At 34.4% G+C, this 19,228-nt stretch overlaps 2 protein-coding genes across 2 annotated transcripts; both read right to left on the minus strand.

Annotated features, from left to right (window-relative positions):
- Positions 1 to 6,097: 6,097 nt before the first annotated feature.
- On the minus strand, positions 6,098 to 6,637 carry LOC115964796 (zinc finger Ran-binding domain-containing protein 2-like). The gene has a single exon (XM_031084045.1). It carries the CDS (start codon positions 6,635 to 6,637, stop codon positions 6,098 to 6,100), a length of 540 nt encoding a protein of 179 aa, XP_030939905.1.
- Positions 6,638 to 16,643: 10,006 nt separating this feature from the next.
- LOC115965409 lies at positions 16,644 to 17,855 on the minus strand. Its single transcript, XM_031084621.1, has one exon. The coding sequence runs from the start codon at positions 17,790 to 17,792 to the stop codon at positions 16,791 to 16,793; it is 1,002 nt and encodes a 333-aa protein (XP_030940481.1). The 5' UTR covers positions 17,793 to 17,855; the 3' UTR covers positions 16,644 to 16,790.
- Between the last annotated feature and the right edge of the window lie 1,373 nt (positions 17,856 to 19,228).

A 19,228-nucleotide genomic window follows, 5' to 3' on the forward strand; every position in this document is an offset into this window, starting at 1 on the left:
TTCCTTTCTTTCCTATTTGGGCGGAATCCTGTTCTGCCATTTTTGAAAGTCATTCGTTGCCATTCTTTCTTCCCTGTCCTGGTTTCCCGAGGCCCCTTTTGCTGTCTGTGCCATGAAAGGTCACTTGCGTTTCTTGTTCTTTTCTTTTCCTGTCTTCTTTCTACCAATCTGTCCCAGTCTTCTCTTTTTTCTTTTTTTATTTGTGCTTGAAGGGATTTGAGGATCCTTGTTTCTTTTTATTTTGCCGTGGTCTCTTTTTGGGATGATTCTTCCTCTTCTGGGCTTCAGGATCCTCTGGGCCTTCCTTTTGCCTCCCATGGGTCATCCGTGCCTATTACTTTTGGGCTTAGCCTGAGATTTTTCTTTTGGGCTTGACTTGTTCTTTTGTTTTTGGGCTTATTTCTTTATGACCTATTTTAGACCTCAACAGGGTTTTTCTGGGTTTTTGTTCCGATGGGTCTGTGTGTGTCACACAGGTGTTGAGGGAGAAAGAGAGGAAGGCTTTGTGTGTTGAACCGGTGTTGAGGGAGAAATAGAGGAAAAAAAAGACTGTTGGAAAGCCTAGGAAAACAAAAGTTTCGGTTAGAAAAAAAATAATAAAGAAAGATTAAAAGAAAGATTAAAAGATAATATTTTAATAAAAATAGAAGTTTGGGATGTGAAAGTATTGTAAAATAAGATGGTATAAATGATAAAGTGGTTTTTAGAATTGTAAAATAGAATAGCATTAGCATTTTCCAATGCTAATGCTCAAGAAACTTCAAACTAAGTTCAAAGTTCTTTCCCCCAAAAAAAATTCTAAAGTTCTATAAACAAAAACGTGTTTGTGGGAATCTACGTCAGTGTCAACTGTCAAATGGGAAACAACCCTCGTATTTGTTTGAATTACTGAAAGGATAAAAAAAAAAACAATTTGTATAATGATTGGTTTTTTTGAAAAAAAAAAAAAAATCTTTCACACTTAATTTATTTCTTTTAAAAAATAAATTGTTGCGTTGGGAGATAATTTTAGTTTGAAATCTACTACTATGTGGTTTCTCAATACCATTAAATCAATATGGGGTTCACTTATTTTTTAGAGTAGTTGAATCTTATAAATTGTTTTTTATTCTGTCCTTAATATTTAAATAAATATTAACTAATAGTATTTTGATATTTATTTAAATTTTTGTCACAATATGTACTTCACTTTCCTATAATAATAAGTTATAATGGGGATAGAAAATTTGAATTATTGATGTTTCTATATTAAATACTGAAAAGTGTTCTTACCAAAAAATAAAAAAATAAAAAAATACTGAAAAGTTTTTGGTAGCTGGCAGTTGGCACACAATATGTTGTCTATTTGTTCCAAACTAAGTCCATATTAAATCAGAAAATAAAATAATACAAAGAACAGAATCAAATTAATTATTTTTTGTAAAAGAAAAAGGGAATAGCTAAACCTTATCTATATGAGATGGGTTCAGGGGTGTAACTCTAAAAATTTACACATTTTTTAAAACATTAGATTTAAAGACTCTTATTAATGCTAATATTTTGATGGGTTATGCTAATGAGTGCCCTTAGAGCACTGGTTAATAATTCATTTTAGGAAAGTTTTGATACCATTTTTATGGAAAATGAAAAAAAATGTCAAAATATTAATTACTTTTTTTTCATTTCTCATAAAAATTTTCTTTAAATGGATTATTAATGAGTGCCCTTAGGGCACTTGTTAGTATTTCCCTATTTTGATTAGGATCTCATTAATCATCCTTTATTTATTATATTTTATATCTATCTCTAACCCAAAAAAAAAGTGTTATATTTGACTCTCTCTTTACGTTTCTCTCACTGTCTATCATAGAAAACCTTGAAACCTATTCATCCATAGATTCTTCAATACCCTGTGAAATTTGAATCCAAATCTTCTGTCCTACTTTTCCTACTCCACTTTATACTCCACCAATAAAAACATGCCACGTGTTCACCTAATTAATTAAATACTATCATTATTGACTTATTAATACTACCGTTATTAATTAATAGTAGTATTTAATTAATTAGGTGAACACGTGGCATGTTTTTATTGGTGGAGTATAGAATGGATCAGGAAAAGTGGGACAGAAGATTTGGACTCGTGAAATTTCAAATAGAGATGTAGAGCTCTTGTCACTCACAGGACCATTGACATAACTTGTAGTCACTCCAAAAGCAGCACCAAAACTTCCAAAACTCAACTTGGTTCTTTCAGACTCTCCATGGATGCTAAAGTTGGTTGTTGCTGCATATATTCCTTGAATTGTTAAGTTAGTCTGTATATAGTCTAGGGCAGATGATTTTTATTCTTACCTGGGACATGTGTACTTTTAAATAAGAGTTTGTTGATTTGGTTATCCAATCAATTAAAAAAAGAAAAAAAAAAGAGTTTGCTGATTTGTAAGCTAAGTTATGGTTGTAATAATTATTTGATGTTTTCTGAACGTTGTACATGTGTTTTGGTACTTGAAAACTATAGATTTTGTCATTTTCTATCTCTATTGCCTAGTTAATTCTCTTTTGAATGAATTATTGCAATTGTAGGCATGTGTTTCTGTCAATCTTCTTGCTGAAGGAGTTACATCTTCCACAACATTAGCTTGTTATTCTTCTAAACCATATTTATGTCCTTGATTCTAAAAGAACCAAGTTGAGTTTTGGTGTTTATTTTGGAGTGACTACAAGCTATGTCAATGGTCCTGTGAGTGACAAGAGCTCTACATCTCTATCTGAAATTTCATAGGGTATTGAAGAATCTATGGATGAACAAGTTTCAAGGTTTGCAATGAGAGAGAGAGAGAGAGAGAGTCAGAAGTAACACTTTTTTGGGCTTTAAAGATAGGTATAAAATATAATAAATGAGGGATAATTAATGAGATCCTAAGATGTAACTCCTCTAGCAAGAAGAGTGACAGGAACACATGCCTACAATAGCAATAATTCATTTAAAAGAGAATCAACTAGGCAATAGAGATAGAAAATGACAAAATCTATAGTTTTCAAGTAGCAAAACACATGTAAAATGTTCAGAAAACATCAAATAATTATTACAACCATAACTTAGCTTACAAATCAGCAAACTCTTTTTTTTTCTTTTTTTCTTTTTTTAATTGATTGGATATCTTTTTTGACGGTTGGATCTACTTAAATCCAATAGTTTAAAAAATGTGTAACTTGAACCTCTCTCTCTCTCTCTCTCTCTCTCTCTCTCTCTCTCTCTCTCTCTCTCTCTCTCTCTCTCTCTCTCTATATATATATATATATATATATATATATTAGTTGGATAAAATTTAGTCCGATCAAGTTGGTCAGTTTTGGAATGTCTTGAATTTGATTAGCATTGGCCTTAATCTTAGGAGTGTTGATTGTATTTTATCCTAATTAGTTTTTTTTTTTTTTTTTCATCCCACTCTAGTCGCTTATGACTTTTTTTCTTTACTTTTTAGTATTTTTTTGAAAACAACTTATTTAGTATTTTGTCGAAAATATGTTAAAGTATATTTGTATTTTTTTAAAAAAAAAAGAGATTTTAAAAAGTAGTATATAAAAGTTAAAAGTAAAAAACCTAGCTTATAAGCCAATGCTAGATAGACTTGTCAAACAATGCAAATTGCTTATCCAAAAGCTCATAATCCCGATTATTAAATAGCTCAGAAATTATAAACATTTTGCTCACATTTCTAATAATTTATGTGGTTAGAATAATTTTTTATTTTTATTTTTAAAACATAACAGGGTAGATTAGTAATTGCACTTGAAGATATGTTCTTCCAGTCTACAGCAATCGAGAGTGGAAAACAAGTCATGTCCTAATCTATTGGATAAAGACACACATAATTCAGCAAAAAAAGAAAAAAAAAAAATACAAGAAGGATAAAGGGTAAAGACATAAAGGGGTCCTCGAGAATTAATAATGCAAGCGAAGTGAACACGCTTTCACTTTTTTATTTTTGAATTCAAATCAAATAATCAAATAATTTGCTTCCGACTTCAAATAATCAAATAACGCGTTTATGCGTATATGAATGCTTTTTTGTTTTGCCAGATGTGTTGGGTAGGACGAAAATGCAAGTAAAAAAGGAATATTTTTTTGTGCTTTGTGTTCAATGGAAAACAAGTCAAAAAGTGTGAGAATTTTTTTTAAAAAAATTAAAATTATTAAAAAATTAAAAATCACTAAAAATAAACTGCAGACCACCCAAAAAAAAAAAAAAAAAAAAAATCTAACGGTAACCTCTCTCTTTTTACAGTTTGCCTTCTCTTTATCTGTACACATACGCGGTTGAGCAGTCTTGACCAACTTTTGACTTTATAATCCAAAAAATTTTTGTTTTGTTTGATGTAGGGACACGATTTGCAACGACCCAACACGATATTGGGTTCGCCTGTAAATAGGCTCAAACAATATGATTTGTAGAGTGTGGGTGTAAAGAACTAGGTTAACTTTTGTATAATAAAAAGACTCACCCTCACGTATATTGAAGGCCCAAAGCTAGCACAACGATCGTTTTGCTTGGTAATTAATACAGTTCTTTTTCTCTTTTCGTTCTTCTTCTTTTTGCTAGGTTTTCTTCCTCTCTTCTTTTTTTTTTTTTTTTTTTTTTTTTTTGTTCCGATCCCCCTCTTTTGCATGTTCTTCTTTCAGTTTATATACCACCATTTGCCTTCCATCCTCACCACACACGTGTAGGTTAGGTTCGGAGGATTTCTTTCTGTCCTATCTAGCACCTCCTGGAACTTTCTATGAGCAGCTGTAAGGCTACCTCCTTACTGTTCAGGTATCACCTCCACCACATCCGTACCTGCCTGCACAGGCAGCCTAATTAGCCCTTTGGGAGTGACCAACCTTCCCTCGAAACTTACTAAAGGAGAGTTATAGGTTGTTAAGTCCTCTGGTTTCAAACCTAGCCCCTTGTACAAGTCTGGATGCATCACATCCACAGCGCTACCCTGATCAACCATCACTCTTCTGACATCGTACCCGCCAATCCTCAACGTTACCACTAAAGCATCCTCATGGGGCTGTATGGTCCCAACCATATCCTCATCTGAAAAGCCTAGAATCAGGGGGACACACTTCTTGGCTCTCTTCAATGCTTGGGAATGATCCTCGGCCGGGGATCGGGACACCGACAACACTCTAGCGGGGCAAGATCCAGTCCTGCCCGGAGCCGCGAAGATAACGTTAATCGTACCCAAAGGGAGTCTTGACGAAGCGTCCCTGTGCACTTCTGAACCTGCTTGACTTGCCCTTCCACTGGAGTGATGCAAGAGTTGTTTTAATTTCCCTTCACGGACCAATTGCTCCAAGTGGTCCCACAAATTCCTACAGTTATCCGTCGTGTGCCCATGATCCTGATGATAATGGCAGTACAAGCTCGGGTTGCGTTTCCTAGGCTCCCCCGCCATTTTGTTCGGCCATTTGAAGAATGGCTCATTCTTTATCTTCTCCAAAACCTGCTGAACTGGCTCTCGAAATACTGCATTAACAACCTGGGCGTCCACCGAACCTGATTGCCTAACAAAATCCCTCCGTGGTCGGCTGTTATTATAACGGTCCGACCTGACATCCCTCTTATCCTGAGGGATCACCTTGACCTTTCCTTTTCCCTGAAGTTGATCTTCCTCTACCCTTTTGTACTTATCTATTCTATCCATCAGTTGGCGTACACTGGTGACCGGTTTACCCATCAGGGATTTCCTCAAATCGTGATCAGCTGGGAGACCAGCTTTGAAAGTGGTTATAGCCACAGCATCGTTCTTTCCCTTTATTTCGTTAAACATTTCCCAGTACCTATCCAAGTAATTCTTGAGAGTCTCACCCTCTCGCATAGACAGAGTCAGCAAAGATCCCAAAGGCCGAGGAGCCCTACTGTATGTAATAAAGCGAGCACCAAAAGCCCGAGTCAGTGTTTTGAAAGATCCAACATAATTGACCCTTAAGCCGTTGAACCACCTCATCGCCGTCGGACCCAAACTCGATGGAAAAATTTTGCACATCAAGGCCTCGTCCCTGGAGTAAATAGCCATCTTCTGGCTGTAATAGCTTAAATGTTCCACTGGATCTGAATGACCATCATATAGAGAGAACGTAGGCTGATGGAATCGCCGAGGATGAATCGCATCGTCTATGTTTCTTGGAAATTTGACTCAGGGCCTTGTTCATGGCATCATTTCCCAAGCCCTTACTAGGTGGACTTCTACGCTTACGTCGATGGCGGTGCTTCTCTTCATAGGAGAAAGTTTCGCTTGGCGGAGTCCTCGATCTCCGCCTGTAACTAGCTCCATCCGACTCCTTCGATGATGGTTCGGGACAAGGTGGGGAGCGCTCCCGCCGTGCAAGGCGCAACTCTCTCTTCAAATCTGCAATCTCACGTTGCAGATTCCCATCATGCTTCGCATGTGAGACGTGACTCTTCCCACGTGAGACGTGACTCTTCCCACGAGAGTGGCTTCTAGTGGTATGAGTTGTACGTACACTCCCTTTATGGACTTCTCTCCGTTCGGGACTCCTTCGGGGATCACCATGCTGGGAGCCCCTTGACTCTGCCTGGTGCAGGTTAGCATCTTCCTGATGCTGTCCCACCGCGAGCTGGTGTGGACCCACTTCCTCCATCGGAAACGTTGCACCGGAAGTCTTTTAAGTTAACACAAGCTCTCCCTACAGACGGCGCCAATTGTAAGGACACGATTTGTGACAACCCATAATAATGTTAGGTTCGCAGGTAAAAAGGCCCAAACAATATCATTTATAGAGCGTGGGTTTGAAAGGCTAGGCCTTAGTCACCAGACGGTGGGTTTTTCGTGGTGTTCATACATAGTTAAATCGTGTTCGCCCTGGGAGTCTTTCTCCTAGAGGCGGGCTGGGAAAAATGGCCAGAAACCAGAGCCTCCCAACCCGCCTCCAGGAGAAAGACTCCCAGGGCGAACACGATTTAACTATGTATGAACACCACGAAAAACCCACCGTCTGGTGACTAAGGCCTAACCTTTCAAACCCACGCTCTATAAATGATATTGTTTGAGCCTTTTTACGTGCGAACCTAACATTATTATGGGTTGTCACAAATCGTGTCCTTACATTTGAAAACATTTATTTTTTCACTTAATTTTTCATGTAAATTCCAAATTTGAGGTTTTCAAAATATTACATATTTTTTCATTTGATATTTATTTTCATGAATGAATGTTCTTGTCCATATAATTATTTGTAATTAAAAAAGGAATTTGAGACAATGATTTTTTAGGAGCAAACCAAATATTTTAAAATACTTTTATCGCAATTTTAGGATTTCAATCAAGCACAAAAAGCACAAAAAAAGGGGGTCAATTTAAAAAAAAAAAAAAAAAAGTCATTTTCAAGAAATATTATTAATTGAAACAAACGAGTCACTCTATCCATGATACATGTAATACATGAATTTTGATAGTTACAAAAATCTTGACTGGAACACACAATTCTATTAGTGTATTTGTCACATACTATTCCCAATATTATTAAAAGAAATTATAATTAATTTGGTATTCTCCACCGCTAGACACCTCCATTGATAGTTAATCTTTATTTTTTTTATTTTTTTGGGTGAGCACTGATAGTTAATTTAATTATATCTAGGAGTGCAGTAAAAATTATTTGGACTTTTGAAAAAAAAAATTGAAGAGATTATTTGGACTTTCATAGTTACATTTCCTTCTCTCTTAAATTTTTTTTTTCAATATTTGTCGGCATATACAAGATAAGCAATATAACCCCAATAATCTTTGTACCACTTTAACAAAACGTAGACCAAGGTGCAATCGTGCAGAACTTTAGAGTTGACACCATAACTAAAAAGACAATTTAATTTGAGCCTATCCTTTGTCACTAAATGATATTAAAAGTTGATTCTCATTAAAAAAAAAAAAAAAAAAAAAAAAAAAAAAAAACTAATATTAAAGGTTGTCAGGAACGAAATCCTACACGGAATCGATGAGAGTGTTTGGAGATCAGATTGTAAGATCAGCATGAGGATCGTAACATCCTATTTTCCAATTAAAAAAATATTAAAAAAATACCTATAATTATAATTCATAATATATATTAAAGAAAAGTTGAAAAAAAAAAATTTAATACAAATTAGTGAAATTACTAATAAAAAGTAAAGTACCAAATTAGAAATAAATAAAGTTCAAAGTTCAAAAGTCACAACTCACAAATACCAAATTTTAAGTTAAACAACTCAAAGCATGCATAATGTCTCAATAAACAAAACAAAGCAAAGCAAATAACAATGTTTCAAATAACTCCATAAACACACTCAATTAGCAAGACCAAAGTTTTGGTTATCTTGGATGGGTTCCTCAAAGTACGGTTGATTATAAACAACATTATTGTTATTGTTAGCAGCCACATGGCTCGCATCATCCATTAGATAGTCATCAAAATCTCTTAATGTTGCATTTGAAGGTTCATTCACTTCATTTTTATTTGTATCACCAAACTTAGATTCATCATTAATAGTATAAACTGTTTTTTTTTATTGTCACCTAGCTAAAAAAGAAGAAGTTTATATTAATTATATATATATATATATATATATATATATATATATTTTATCAATTCGGGCCAAAAAAGTTTATCAATTCGGGCCAATATATATATATATTTTATCAATTCGGGCTCCATTTGGAGGACCAAAAAAGTTTTTTTATTTTTATTATTTTTATTATTTATTTAAATTTTCCTTATATCATAGGATCTTTAATTAGTATCGCTATGGGATCGGGATCCTATAAGATCTCAGATCTGGATCTCACACGAATTTGATCTTAGTAAAGATCCTAGTGAGATCTAAAAAGGTTTAGGAATGTCAGATCTTAAGATCGTAAGATCCTAAAATTTGGATCGGGATACTTGTAACCATGTTGCTAATAGCATGATGTTAATGTCTCCAAATCAAGAAATTTATGTATGAGCTAAGAATATAAGACATTTGTGTCCATCTCACAGATGTATCATATGTCTGTCGTATAAAATAAATTTTCCTTTGGGTCACTTTAGCATGTTGAATCATGAATTTATTTCTCATTAATTAAGCTATGATAGAAAGTCAAATCATGGTTGAGGCAAAAAAAAATTCAAGTAGAGCTTACTTTTATTTTGTTTTTTGTTTTTTTGTTTTTGATAATCAAGTAGAGCTTACAGGTGTGGTGTGCCTTTGTTTTAGAACTCATTTCCCTCTCCCTTGTGTGTGTTTGTTTCTCAAAAAAAAAAAAAAAAAAAAGTAGAGCTTACAGTTTGTTGAGGCTCATTTTTGACAAGCCCAGTAAGAGAAAAAGTCCAGCAACACAGACAGACCAAAGTTAGTAAGCAAGAAATAGCCATTGAGCCCAAGTGGCAGGAATGAACGGCTCACAGGCTCATAAAGTGGGTCTTGAGAAAGCAAACAGGCTTGAATGAGCTCGGAAAGAGAGAAGAAGCAAACTCATGGGCAATATGTAGAAAAGCGAGAATGGGCCACAGCAGGCCCAAAATAATGCAAGCAAAGAAAGTAAGGAGCTAATGGAAGACCCATCAGCCCCAAGGATGAGGTATGAAGTAATTGGGCCAAGGAAACCCAAGAGAGTTAGTAAAGGACCATGGGAAAGGAGGATTGGAAAATGGTCGAGGAAGCCCAAGGATGCCCAAGAGGGAAATGGGACACATGAGCCCACAAACAATGTAAGAAAAGGCCCAGTGAACACACTGAGTCATTGGGAGGGAAATAAACAGCAAGCCCAAAGAGGACCAACAAGATTGATTCAAACAACATTACAGGAGGAATAACAGAGTGGTATGGCAGGAAATGCTAACAAGGCCACAGAGTGAATATAGAGTAGGCCGGGTGAAGGAAGGCCCATGATCCGACAAGGCCTAATCCCAAAAAGAAGCAAGTTATAAAGAATGGCAGATCGAAAAATAACCCATGCCATAAGAAGCCAAAAGTGCGCGGTAGAACGTACAGACCAATCTCCAGATCACGACAAATGCATGAGTAGCAGGCGAAGAAGGTAAAGCACGCGCAAGACCCAAGCACCACCAGTCTGTACCCAGCCAATATAGGAAGTGGTGGGTCATGGGTTAGAGGTAAGAGAGGGTATGGTCTAGCGGTGGGGAGAGGGAAAAAACCTATTCTGGGGTTCTTGCTCATGTTCTTTTGGGGGAAATATCATGCTGGGATGACATGCCACCCAAAAGAAGTAAGGATGAGTTGAAACCACTAGGTGCATGTCATGGGAGATAAAGAGAGAGAGAGAGAGCGCACACACACACTGTAACGGATAGAAAAGCCATGATAGGTAAACAAACAAAATAGCTTTCTTTGTCTAGCAGAGGGGAGCAACACAGCCAGCACAGGTAAGTGATGGTGGTTAAACAATTGACGACCAATAAGTGGTCGGCAAGGACACCCACACCAGAAAAAGGCAGTTAAGGGCTAAAACAGTAAATACCAGTCACGACAGGCTCTATATAAAGGACCCCTTGCTGTGCACTAAAGGAGGGGGGATTTGAAAAATCACAGTAATAGGAATTTCTAAGAAAAACCATAACCAGAAGTAAGCATTAAGAAGGAAAGGAAGTAAAACAAAAGAAAAGAAAAGTAAGAAGTAACGAGAGAAAAAAAACAAAGAGTTTAGAACGGCAGGCATGCACTAATAGGTTGATCTCATCTCTCCCTTAATAGCCTTACTCTCTATAATAGGCAAAAGATCTGTATTTAGGCATAGATCATTTAGGTCTGTTCTCTCAAAGCAATTAATTTCTTCTCTGAGATTACTCGTGTTGAGGGAACGGTTTTCCTTTCTTGGTTTCAATCCCGTGTATTACTTGGCACGGCAAACTAACACTTTGATTTTGCTAACTTTTTTTATCCTTCACTTAGCTTATTCTGTGTACGGAGAGCCTTGAGTAGAAGATAAATCTTGAGTAAGAGATGAATCTTGCAGCCTACGAAGTTTACTTATTACAAATTTGTCCATAGTTCTAGCAAAAAAATAAATAATAAAGTATAAGATCATTTGGCATATTTTTTTTTTCTAATGTAATAAACATATTAATTATTGTTGTTAATTGATTTTTTTTTGCAATTTTTTAATTTATAAGTTTACAATTCTTTAAATATTTTATATTTTTATTGTCCTTTAGTGTTAATGTATTAACCCACCCACATAGCTAACAACTACTCACAAGTCACAAATTCAATCAAACAGTCAAAGTGCAAAAGACAAACTCAATTATGACTACACATAGATTCATAGAAACTACAGTAATAGTGACTACACAATCAGACATGTATATGGCTCAAAACTCAATTAAAAAATACAAAACACTATAACCTATATACAACATATGGCAAGACATCAAACATGTGAGTAAGAGGTGGAGTTTCGAAGAAGACACATGAACAGAGATAAAGACAAAGCAAAAACACACTCACAGTGAGAGAGAGAGAGATATGGAGGCGGCGATTAAGAACATAGATTGTCAAAACCAGATCCAGGCGGCATATCAAGCGGCAATTAAGTGGCAGCAGTGGCAGATTATGGGGCTAAGCAGTGGCAGATTTTGTGTGTGAAGTATAGACAACCTTTTTCCTTTGGGTCTGGAGAGTGAAGAAGGATAGTGGGAGTTTTTGAGGCTACCCAGTGGCAACTACTAGGTTTTATTTGGCCTTATTTTTATGATTTTTCAATATTTTATTTATGGGCTTCTGAAATTAAAGACCGAAATTTTCTATTGGACTTTTTTTTTTTTTTTTCAAAGTTTAAGCTGGGCTTTAAATAAAAAGGGTCAGGTTTGAAGGTGAGGGGGTACAAATTTGTATTGTCAGGGGTTTAAAACAATTTTTAATAAAAAATTATATATATATATATATATATATAAATTTCGGGTCAGGGGGTTCATTTGAACCCCCTGACTACAACGTAGAGCTGCTCCTAATTCATGGGAATCTCAGGCCACGTTTGGTTTAGAGAGTTTTTATCACTCATCACTCAGTTTTCATGGGTCCTACACCTGATTGTATTGTTTGGTTAAATTTTTGTTTTCAGTTTTTATGACTCAAAACTCAAAAAATTGAGTTAGAGTAATGAAAATTGAAAACAAGTTTCGGCTGTTTTCAAGTGATAAGAAATGAGTTATTGTAGCAGCATTATTGTAATTCTTTGCATTTATGTGGAACCCACTTCAATGTCCAGTCTTAATCACACTCCACCCAACAGCTCTCTTTTTTTCTTTTATTTATTTCTTTTTATCTTTCTTTCTCTTTCTTCTTTTATTTTTTTCCCCTTTCTTTGTCTTTCTCAATCAGACCCACTCTTCTTATCCTCTTCCCTCTCTTCTCTTTAGGCCTGGGTTTTTTGTAAAAATATGTGGGTTTTGTCTAGTTTATTTGGCTGGGATTTTTGGAATAATAAGTTGTAATTTTTGGGTTTGTATGAGATTGAGAATGTAAGAGCAGTGGATTTTTTTGGGTTCTTATAGTCTTTGATGGGTTTCTTTGGCATGTGATTTTTGGTTTCACTAATAGTTGTAATTTATGGGTTTTATGGTATTGATACTAGAGCTGCAGGTCTTTTTTGGATTCTTGTAGTCTTTTACAGGTTTCTTTCTTATTCGGCCTGGGTAGTGAGTTTGTGTTTTTGGTAATGTCATGGTTTTAAAATTTGAACTGGATTGGCCAGTTCAATTAGTTCAAATGAGAACTGAAAAGTAGTAAAAAACCGAAATTAACCAAAAATTGGCCGGTTAACTGTGAAAACCGAAAACTGGAACAGCTTAACCGATTTTTGAATAGTTCTGTTAAAATACTCAAATGATACCAAAGTCACCATTGTTAAAGGCCGTTTGGTAATATTTTTCTGGTAACATTGTACTTTTTGAAAATACGTGTTAAAGCAATCAAATAATCATAACAAACGGGCCCTAAAGCAATCAAAGACACTTTTGATCTTAGTTTTTGTTTTTTAATCTCTTGAAATAATTATAAATAGAAAGAAAAAGATCATTTAGTCGAAACATTCACAGCAGATCTACAGATTTTGACTTGCAAATCTTTATCATAGTTTTCAACTTTTAACTCCCTTTTGGAAGCACACCATAGATTTCTAGTGTGCCATTGTGCCAATGTCGTCACTACACAGAGAGAGAGAGAGAGAGAGAGAGAGAGAGAGAGAGAGAGAGAGAGAGAGAGAGAGAGAGAGAGAGAGAGAGAGAGAGAGAGAGAGATTTTAAATCTGTAACAATGGAGGTTTGAAATCTAGAAATCTATATATAAAATAATAGGTAAAGCAGAGAGAGTGTGAAATTGAATTCCAAATTAGAGCTCTAATTTTGTGCCATGTGTCTAGAATCTGAAATTGAAATTGAATTTTGCATCATGTGGCTAAATGTATGTGGGCTCATTCTCATTAAAACCACTTCTATGTATCGGGTCAAGTGGGTTACTGTGCTAATTGAGTTTTTTCTTGATTTTGTAGTCAAACGTGAAAACCAAAGAGATTAATATCGGTGATAAGAACTTGGTTTGGGTACATTGCATAATTTCTAAAAAGATAGCAAAGCCAGAGTTTGCATCTTTGTTATAAATTGCTTACAAAGTTTGCATCTTTACATTTGCACTGAGTTTCGGATTAAAGTGCTTTCTTCTTGGTTCTGACACTGAGTTTTGTTTACTATTCACTTACAAAGTTTGCATCTTTACATTGTTATAAAGTGCTAATATGTGATTAGATGCACATTATGCCTAAAATTCACTATCCTTATATTTGGCTTTTTGTTCAGGTTGAGCACCTATAACAATGAAAAAAGCACTGCTATGGACCGATGGATGATACTTTTTGTAGGCTGCAAAGGAACTTAGTGATTAATGGAATCTCACGTGAATTGGAGAGGACCTGGCTGTAGATGTCTTGATGGAAGATGTGAGTCACTATGTTTTTAAAATGTTCAGTGAAGGTAAAGATTATGAACAATGTAAATTTTCTGTAGAGAGATTTATTATTCTATACTTACACAAGTTTGGTCGCCTTCTTGGAGTGGATCACTCCACCCTGTCTTTCTACTAGAATTTTTTATTTAGATTGTTACAATTTAATTCGAAATTTTATTTGAATTTTCCTATTGTTGTTACTATCATATATTATCATTCCAATTGTTCATTCCAATTTTACTATACACGTGTACAATCTAATTATTTTTAATTTTGCTATCATGTGCAGAAGCCAATGAGATGAAATTAATAATACATTAAACACTCATGCTTTGGGAATCGGTAGTACCAATCTAAATCCATTGAACCTGCTTCGTGATAATACAACTATGAAGGATGTATAAAAACACGCACAAACCCATCTCTCTATAAAAAGAGATTGGAGAGAATTTCTTTTATCAACCATGGAACTTCAGAGGTTTTTTTTTTTTCACAAATGCCCATCATGTTACAAAATGACCCATCGTAAAACTACAAAATGAGTACAACTCTAAGGATTTTTTTTTTTTTTTAATTTTAAATTTTTTAAGCTGTGAAAATTTCAATCACCAATAGAGATTGAAGATTCAAAAGCATGAATGGATCTTTTGGATAAACATTGTCACCAAAGTTCATCTTTTTGTGTAAAATATATATACTGTTAAGTTTTGTTAATGAAATTTTCTGGTTAATAATATGAATTTAGACTTAACTGAGCCTTTTAAACATGAATAAACTCATGATTAATAATATATCCATTCCTGTGCGGTAGCACGGGGCTACATACTAGTTTAAATTAATGAGATAGCAAGTGGGAAGCTATGAAATTTGAGAAATTTATTAGATTTGCAATCTGTGAGAGGGAGAGAAATTTAGATGTGGTCTGAGAGTAAGTGGGCGGTTAGGCTACACTTAGTATTTATAAGGGACATTCGGGTTGTGGACTCTTTTTATTTTTTTTTACTTTTTGTTTTATTTTTTATTATTTAAGTAAATGATATTAGTTTGTGTGGTGGATAGTTTGGTCCTTTTGGACGTTTGGTAAAACAGCACAACTGCACAAGTAAGTCACGAGCACGATTTTTTTTAATGTTTGTTTGCTTTTCTTTCTTAAGAGGATTATTTTTGTTAATCAAATGAAATAACTTAAAATTTACTACACTTTTCTTTAAAATGATTTCATAAAAAACCAATTACTATTTTCTTATATTAATAATTTTATAATATAATTTATGAGATCAACTACTACAGTTTTTTTTTTTTTTAATCAACAATTACAATTTCTGTCATAAAAGAAAATAAAGACTTCTATACAAGCTTTCAAGATTGAGTACAACTTTTTTATAGTGATGGCCATCTATGCCACTAATTATTTTAATTTGTTTTAAGGATGATATTGTAATGTTAATATGTTTAAAGGTGGAAACTCACTTAATTTTTTTTTATAAAAAATTTATTATATATTATAACATGATATATTATTAGTCATAAAATTATTATATATTTTTATAATTTTAAAATTATTAATTAAATATTTATGACATCACCGATTCGACCTCCTATCGGACCACAAAACTGATAATCACTTCCTTTTCCGATTATTTGATCGTACCCATTTTTAAAACTATGGGTAAAGTCAGCTTTGTGGGTTTTGGCTAACCGTGGAGAAAGAATTTGCACAAAGACTTTGAAATGTAAGAAGCAGAAAGACTTCATTTTGATATTGTGGTATAAGAAGTTTGCTTAACTTTTGCATAAAGAGAGAGAGAGAGAGAGAGTCCCTATCAGCTAAGTTCTATTCGAGCTTCTTCAATGCATGTGTCTTTCATTCTTCTATTGAGCTTCTTCAATGCCTACCTCTTTTCGTCTTACTTTCAGTGACTTTCACATGGACTCTTAAGACCAGTGGGCTCCACAGTTTTGAGATAAAGTTGCTTTTTAATCTAAAAACTTAAGCCAAGTTTTGATGCCAAACACAATTGGAACCAGGAGCATTAGCATTTGGGGAATGCTAATGCTAGATGTAAGGGATATTTGACATTTCAAGCTCCAAAATGTATTGTATTAGGAAATGTTATTACTAAGTATTACAAATGTTTTTGCAATAGTGCTACAGTGCAATTCTATCTTTAGAATTGCACTGTAGCACAATTCTAAAAAAAAAAACTAATATTTTACTGTGATGGTGATTGGGAGAAAGAAAGAATAAATGATGGTGATTGGGGGAAATATTATTTTATTGTGTAGATATTTTATTTTAATGAGTAGAATAGGAAAATAAAAGTTTGGGATGCTGGAAGTATTGTAAAATGAGATGGTATAATTAATAAAGTAGTTTTTTGGGATGGTAAAATAGAATAGAGTAGCATTTCCTGATGCTAATGCTCTAAGAGGGTGTTTGGTACATGTTTTCAAACAACAATTTTCAGTTTTTAAACAACATTATACGTATTTCTACATACTTTTTCATCTACATATATTTTCACACATGTTTTCAAACAACAATTTTCAATTTTTAAGTGTATGTACCAAACACCTCCAAGTCAGTAGAAAATTAGGAATTAGAATATTAGATATGAGATAGAGAATTGAGTGATAGAACTGAGATATGAAATATGAGATATGAGTGAGTAGTGAACCAAACAGAGCCTCATTCATTTTCTACGTAAATTAAACCTCCAAAATAGTAAGATTTTTTTCTCTAGCATTGTCCATAATTAAAACAAGCATATACAGCTAGACATCGCTTAGCTAAAAAACAGAAAATAACATAGCTAATAACTAGACATCAAATTCACCTAGTTCGACATCCTTGGCCTTTAACGGAACATACTCCCCAAGATAAACCTCTAGATGATCTGCTAACAAGGACTTGTCGATATTTTCATGGTGATATGACTTGCAAACAAAGTACACAACCGTTTGGGCAACCAGACCAAATAGGAACACCTTGAATAGCAACAAAAAGCTAAGAATTCCAATTCCAATTCTGATTGTTGTATTTCGTGTTATATTCAGCACAACCAAATTCTCAAACAATAGCTGAACCCCTATGAAAAGAATTGTCAGCGTGCAAAAGAGAGCCACAGCAAGACACATCTTACCTTTTATCAAGGTCTTGCTCTTGATCATGGCTTTGATCCCGTACACATCTTCTAACACTGATACAACGCTTGCCAAATGCCAAAGTAGGCTTATATACACAAAACCCATCAAGTATAACACCAAGAGACCAACAAAAATTGCAATTCCAATCTTGTACAGTCCAAAATAACGTGCCCAAAAGTAGAACAGTACTCCAGAAAAGATGTTGTAGGCTAAAACAATAGCAAAGCTCCACATAAAAGTGACCATGAGTCTCTTCCAAACCTTTGGGACAACGCCTAAGACTTTCTTGAACGTGATTTCCTCGCCTGTGTATATGCATGCGATGGTGTAAACAACCGCCGAGGTTGAAAGAAGGGAAAGGATAAGAAGGAAAGTAAAGTAGACAAATTTGAAGAGCCAAAATTCTGCCCATTCAAAAGAGATAAGATTAGAGAGCTTGTTGTAACTTGGTGTACCACCCTGTTCATCGAAATCCAAGGTGTCTTGGTCATTCACGATCTTGAAGAAAAGGAGTTGAGAGATTTGGATATGAGCTAAGAAGATGAAGGAGAGAGGGAGTATAAGGGCTAGGGTGATTTGGCTGAAGATTCTTCTCCATGAGAAGATTATCTTGAAGGACTCTTTGAAGACCCCAAAGAAACCAAGAAATTGGAGATCTTCTTGTTCTCTGTCCATGATTTTTTTTTTTTTTTTTTTTCCTTTCAATTTCTTGATCTCTACAAAGAATGAGATTGATATGAAGGCTGAGCTTCATAAATTGGAGAGATAATATAGGAGTGAACTTTGAATAGTCAAACTGCCATAGTCTTTTTGTGAATTTACTATTATTGATGTCATTATCAACCTCATCAACCCCACTATATGAAAAGAATTTATCTAATGTTTTTCCTGCTTCATGAAATGGCAAAGAACCACTTGTTAATATTCAATTATTAGCGTTTATTTTGGACAATCTGAGGATTAAAAACTGGCCAGTTAAGCTAAAAGTCCATGTGCCATTTAACTCAGATGTAGACCTATTACTAATCAAAAAGAGAAAAAAGAAAATACGGACCTATTTACCAAAAAAGAAATGGACCTACGAAAAGTTTAAGAGAGACCATGATCACTTTGAAATTTGAAGAGCTTTTAAAAAGTGCTATTATTAAATAGATCAAATTTAAAAGTTTTTACTAAGAAAATTAAACCTTTTTTTTTTTTTTTTAATTATAAATTCGATAGTGTTAAGAAAATCATACTTGGCCCTTCAAAATTGAAATTTAGCCAAAAGAAATCCAAAAATAAAAGTGGCCATCTAGCTTATATCACTATATCAGTGGTCGGTCATCCCCTTCCAAAACAAAATAAAATAAAATTATGTCATATATACTTGGCCCTTCAAGTTTGAAAACCAAATAACCAACCTCCAAAATTGAAATTTAGCCAAAAAAAATCCAAAAATAAAAGTGGCCATCTAGCTTATATTAGTGGTAGGTGATCCCCTTCCCAAAAAAAAAAAAAAAAACAAAAAAATTATGCATACAATATATATGCAAGTACCATGGCTTAATACAACTAGAAATTTTGATTTATGCCATCTGGGAGTACACCACAATCAAGTGGACCAAGAGACAAAAGACTAGGAGTTGCTGTTGGAAATAAAGGAGAGATAATACCTGAATTTTCCTTGGAAATTACACAATTTGATTTTACCAAAAGAGGTGGCAGAGATGAGGCGTGGACCAAGTCACTGTCTTAAGACAAATCTTGCCGTCTACGGTATATCCGATGTGGTTAGACAAATAGTTTCTGCACGTTGTCCCCAAGATACAACAGTCCAGCCACCTTTGCTGATTATCCTTGCGAGCCTACACTGCTCGTAAGATATAAGCTCTCTATAGTACTTTCTTTTCCCAGAAATTTTTGTAAAAGATAGAATATTTTTGTGAGTAGTAAGAAACAATAGATGGTAAGTGTTTAAGACTAAAATTGTTTTTGAAAAGTCTGCAGCTTTCTAATTCAAAATTAAAAAATGTGTGTGTCTTTTACTTTTTTTTTTCTTTCCATATATATAGATAGCCGGACTTATAACTTATCTTTAGCCAAAGAATCAAAAGGGTTTGATACCCATT

This window comes from Quercus lobata, chromosome 10 (assembly GCF_001633185.2).
Source record: "Quercus lobata isolate SW786 chromosome 10, ValleyOak3.0 Primary Assembly, whole genome shotgun sequence".
In the NCBI taxonomy this organism is placed as follows: Eukaryota; Viridiplantae; Streptophyta; class Magnoliopsida; order Fagales; family Fagaceae; genus Quercus; species Quercus lobata.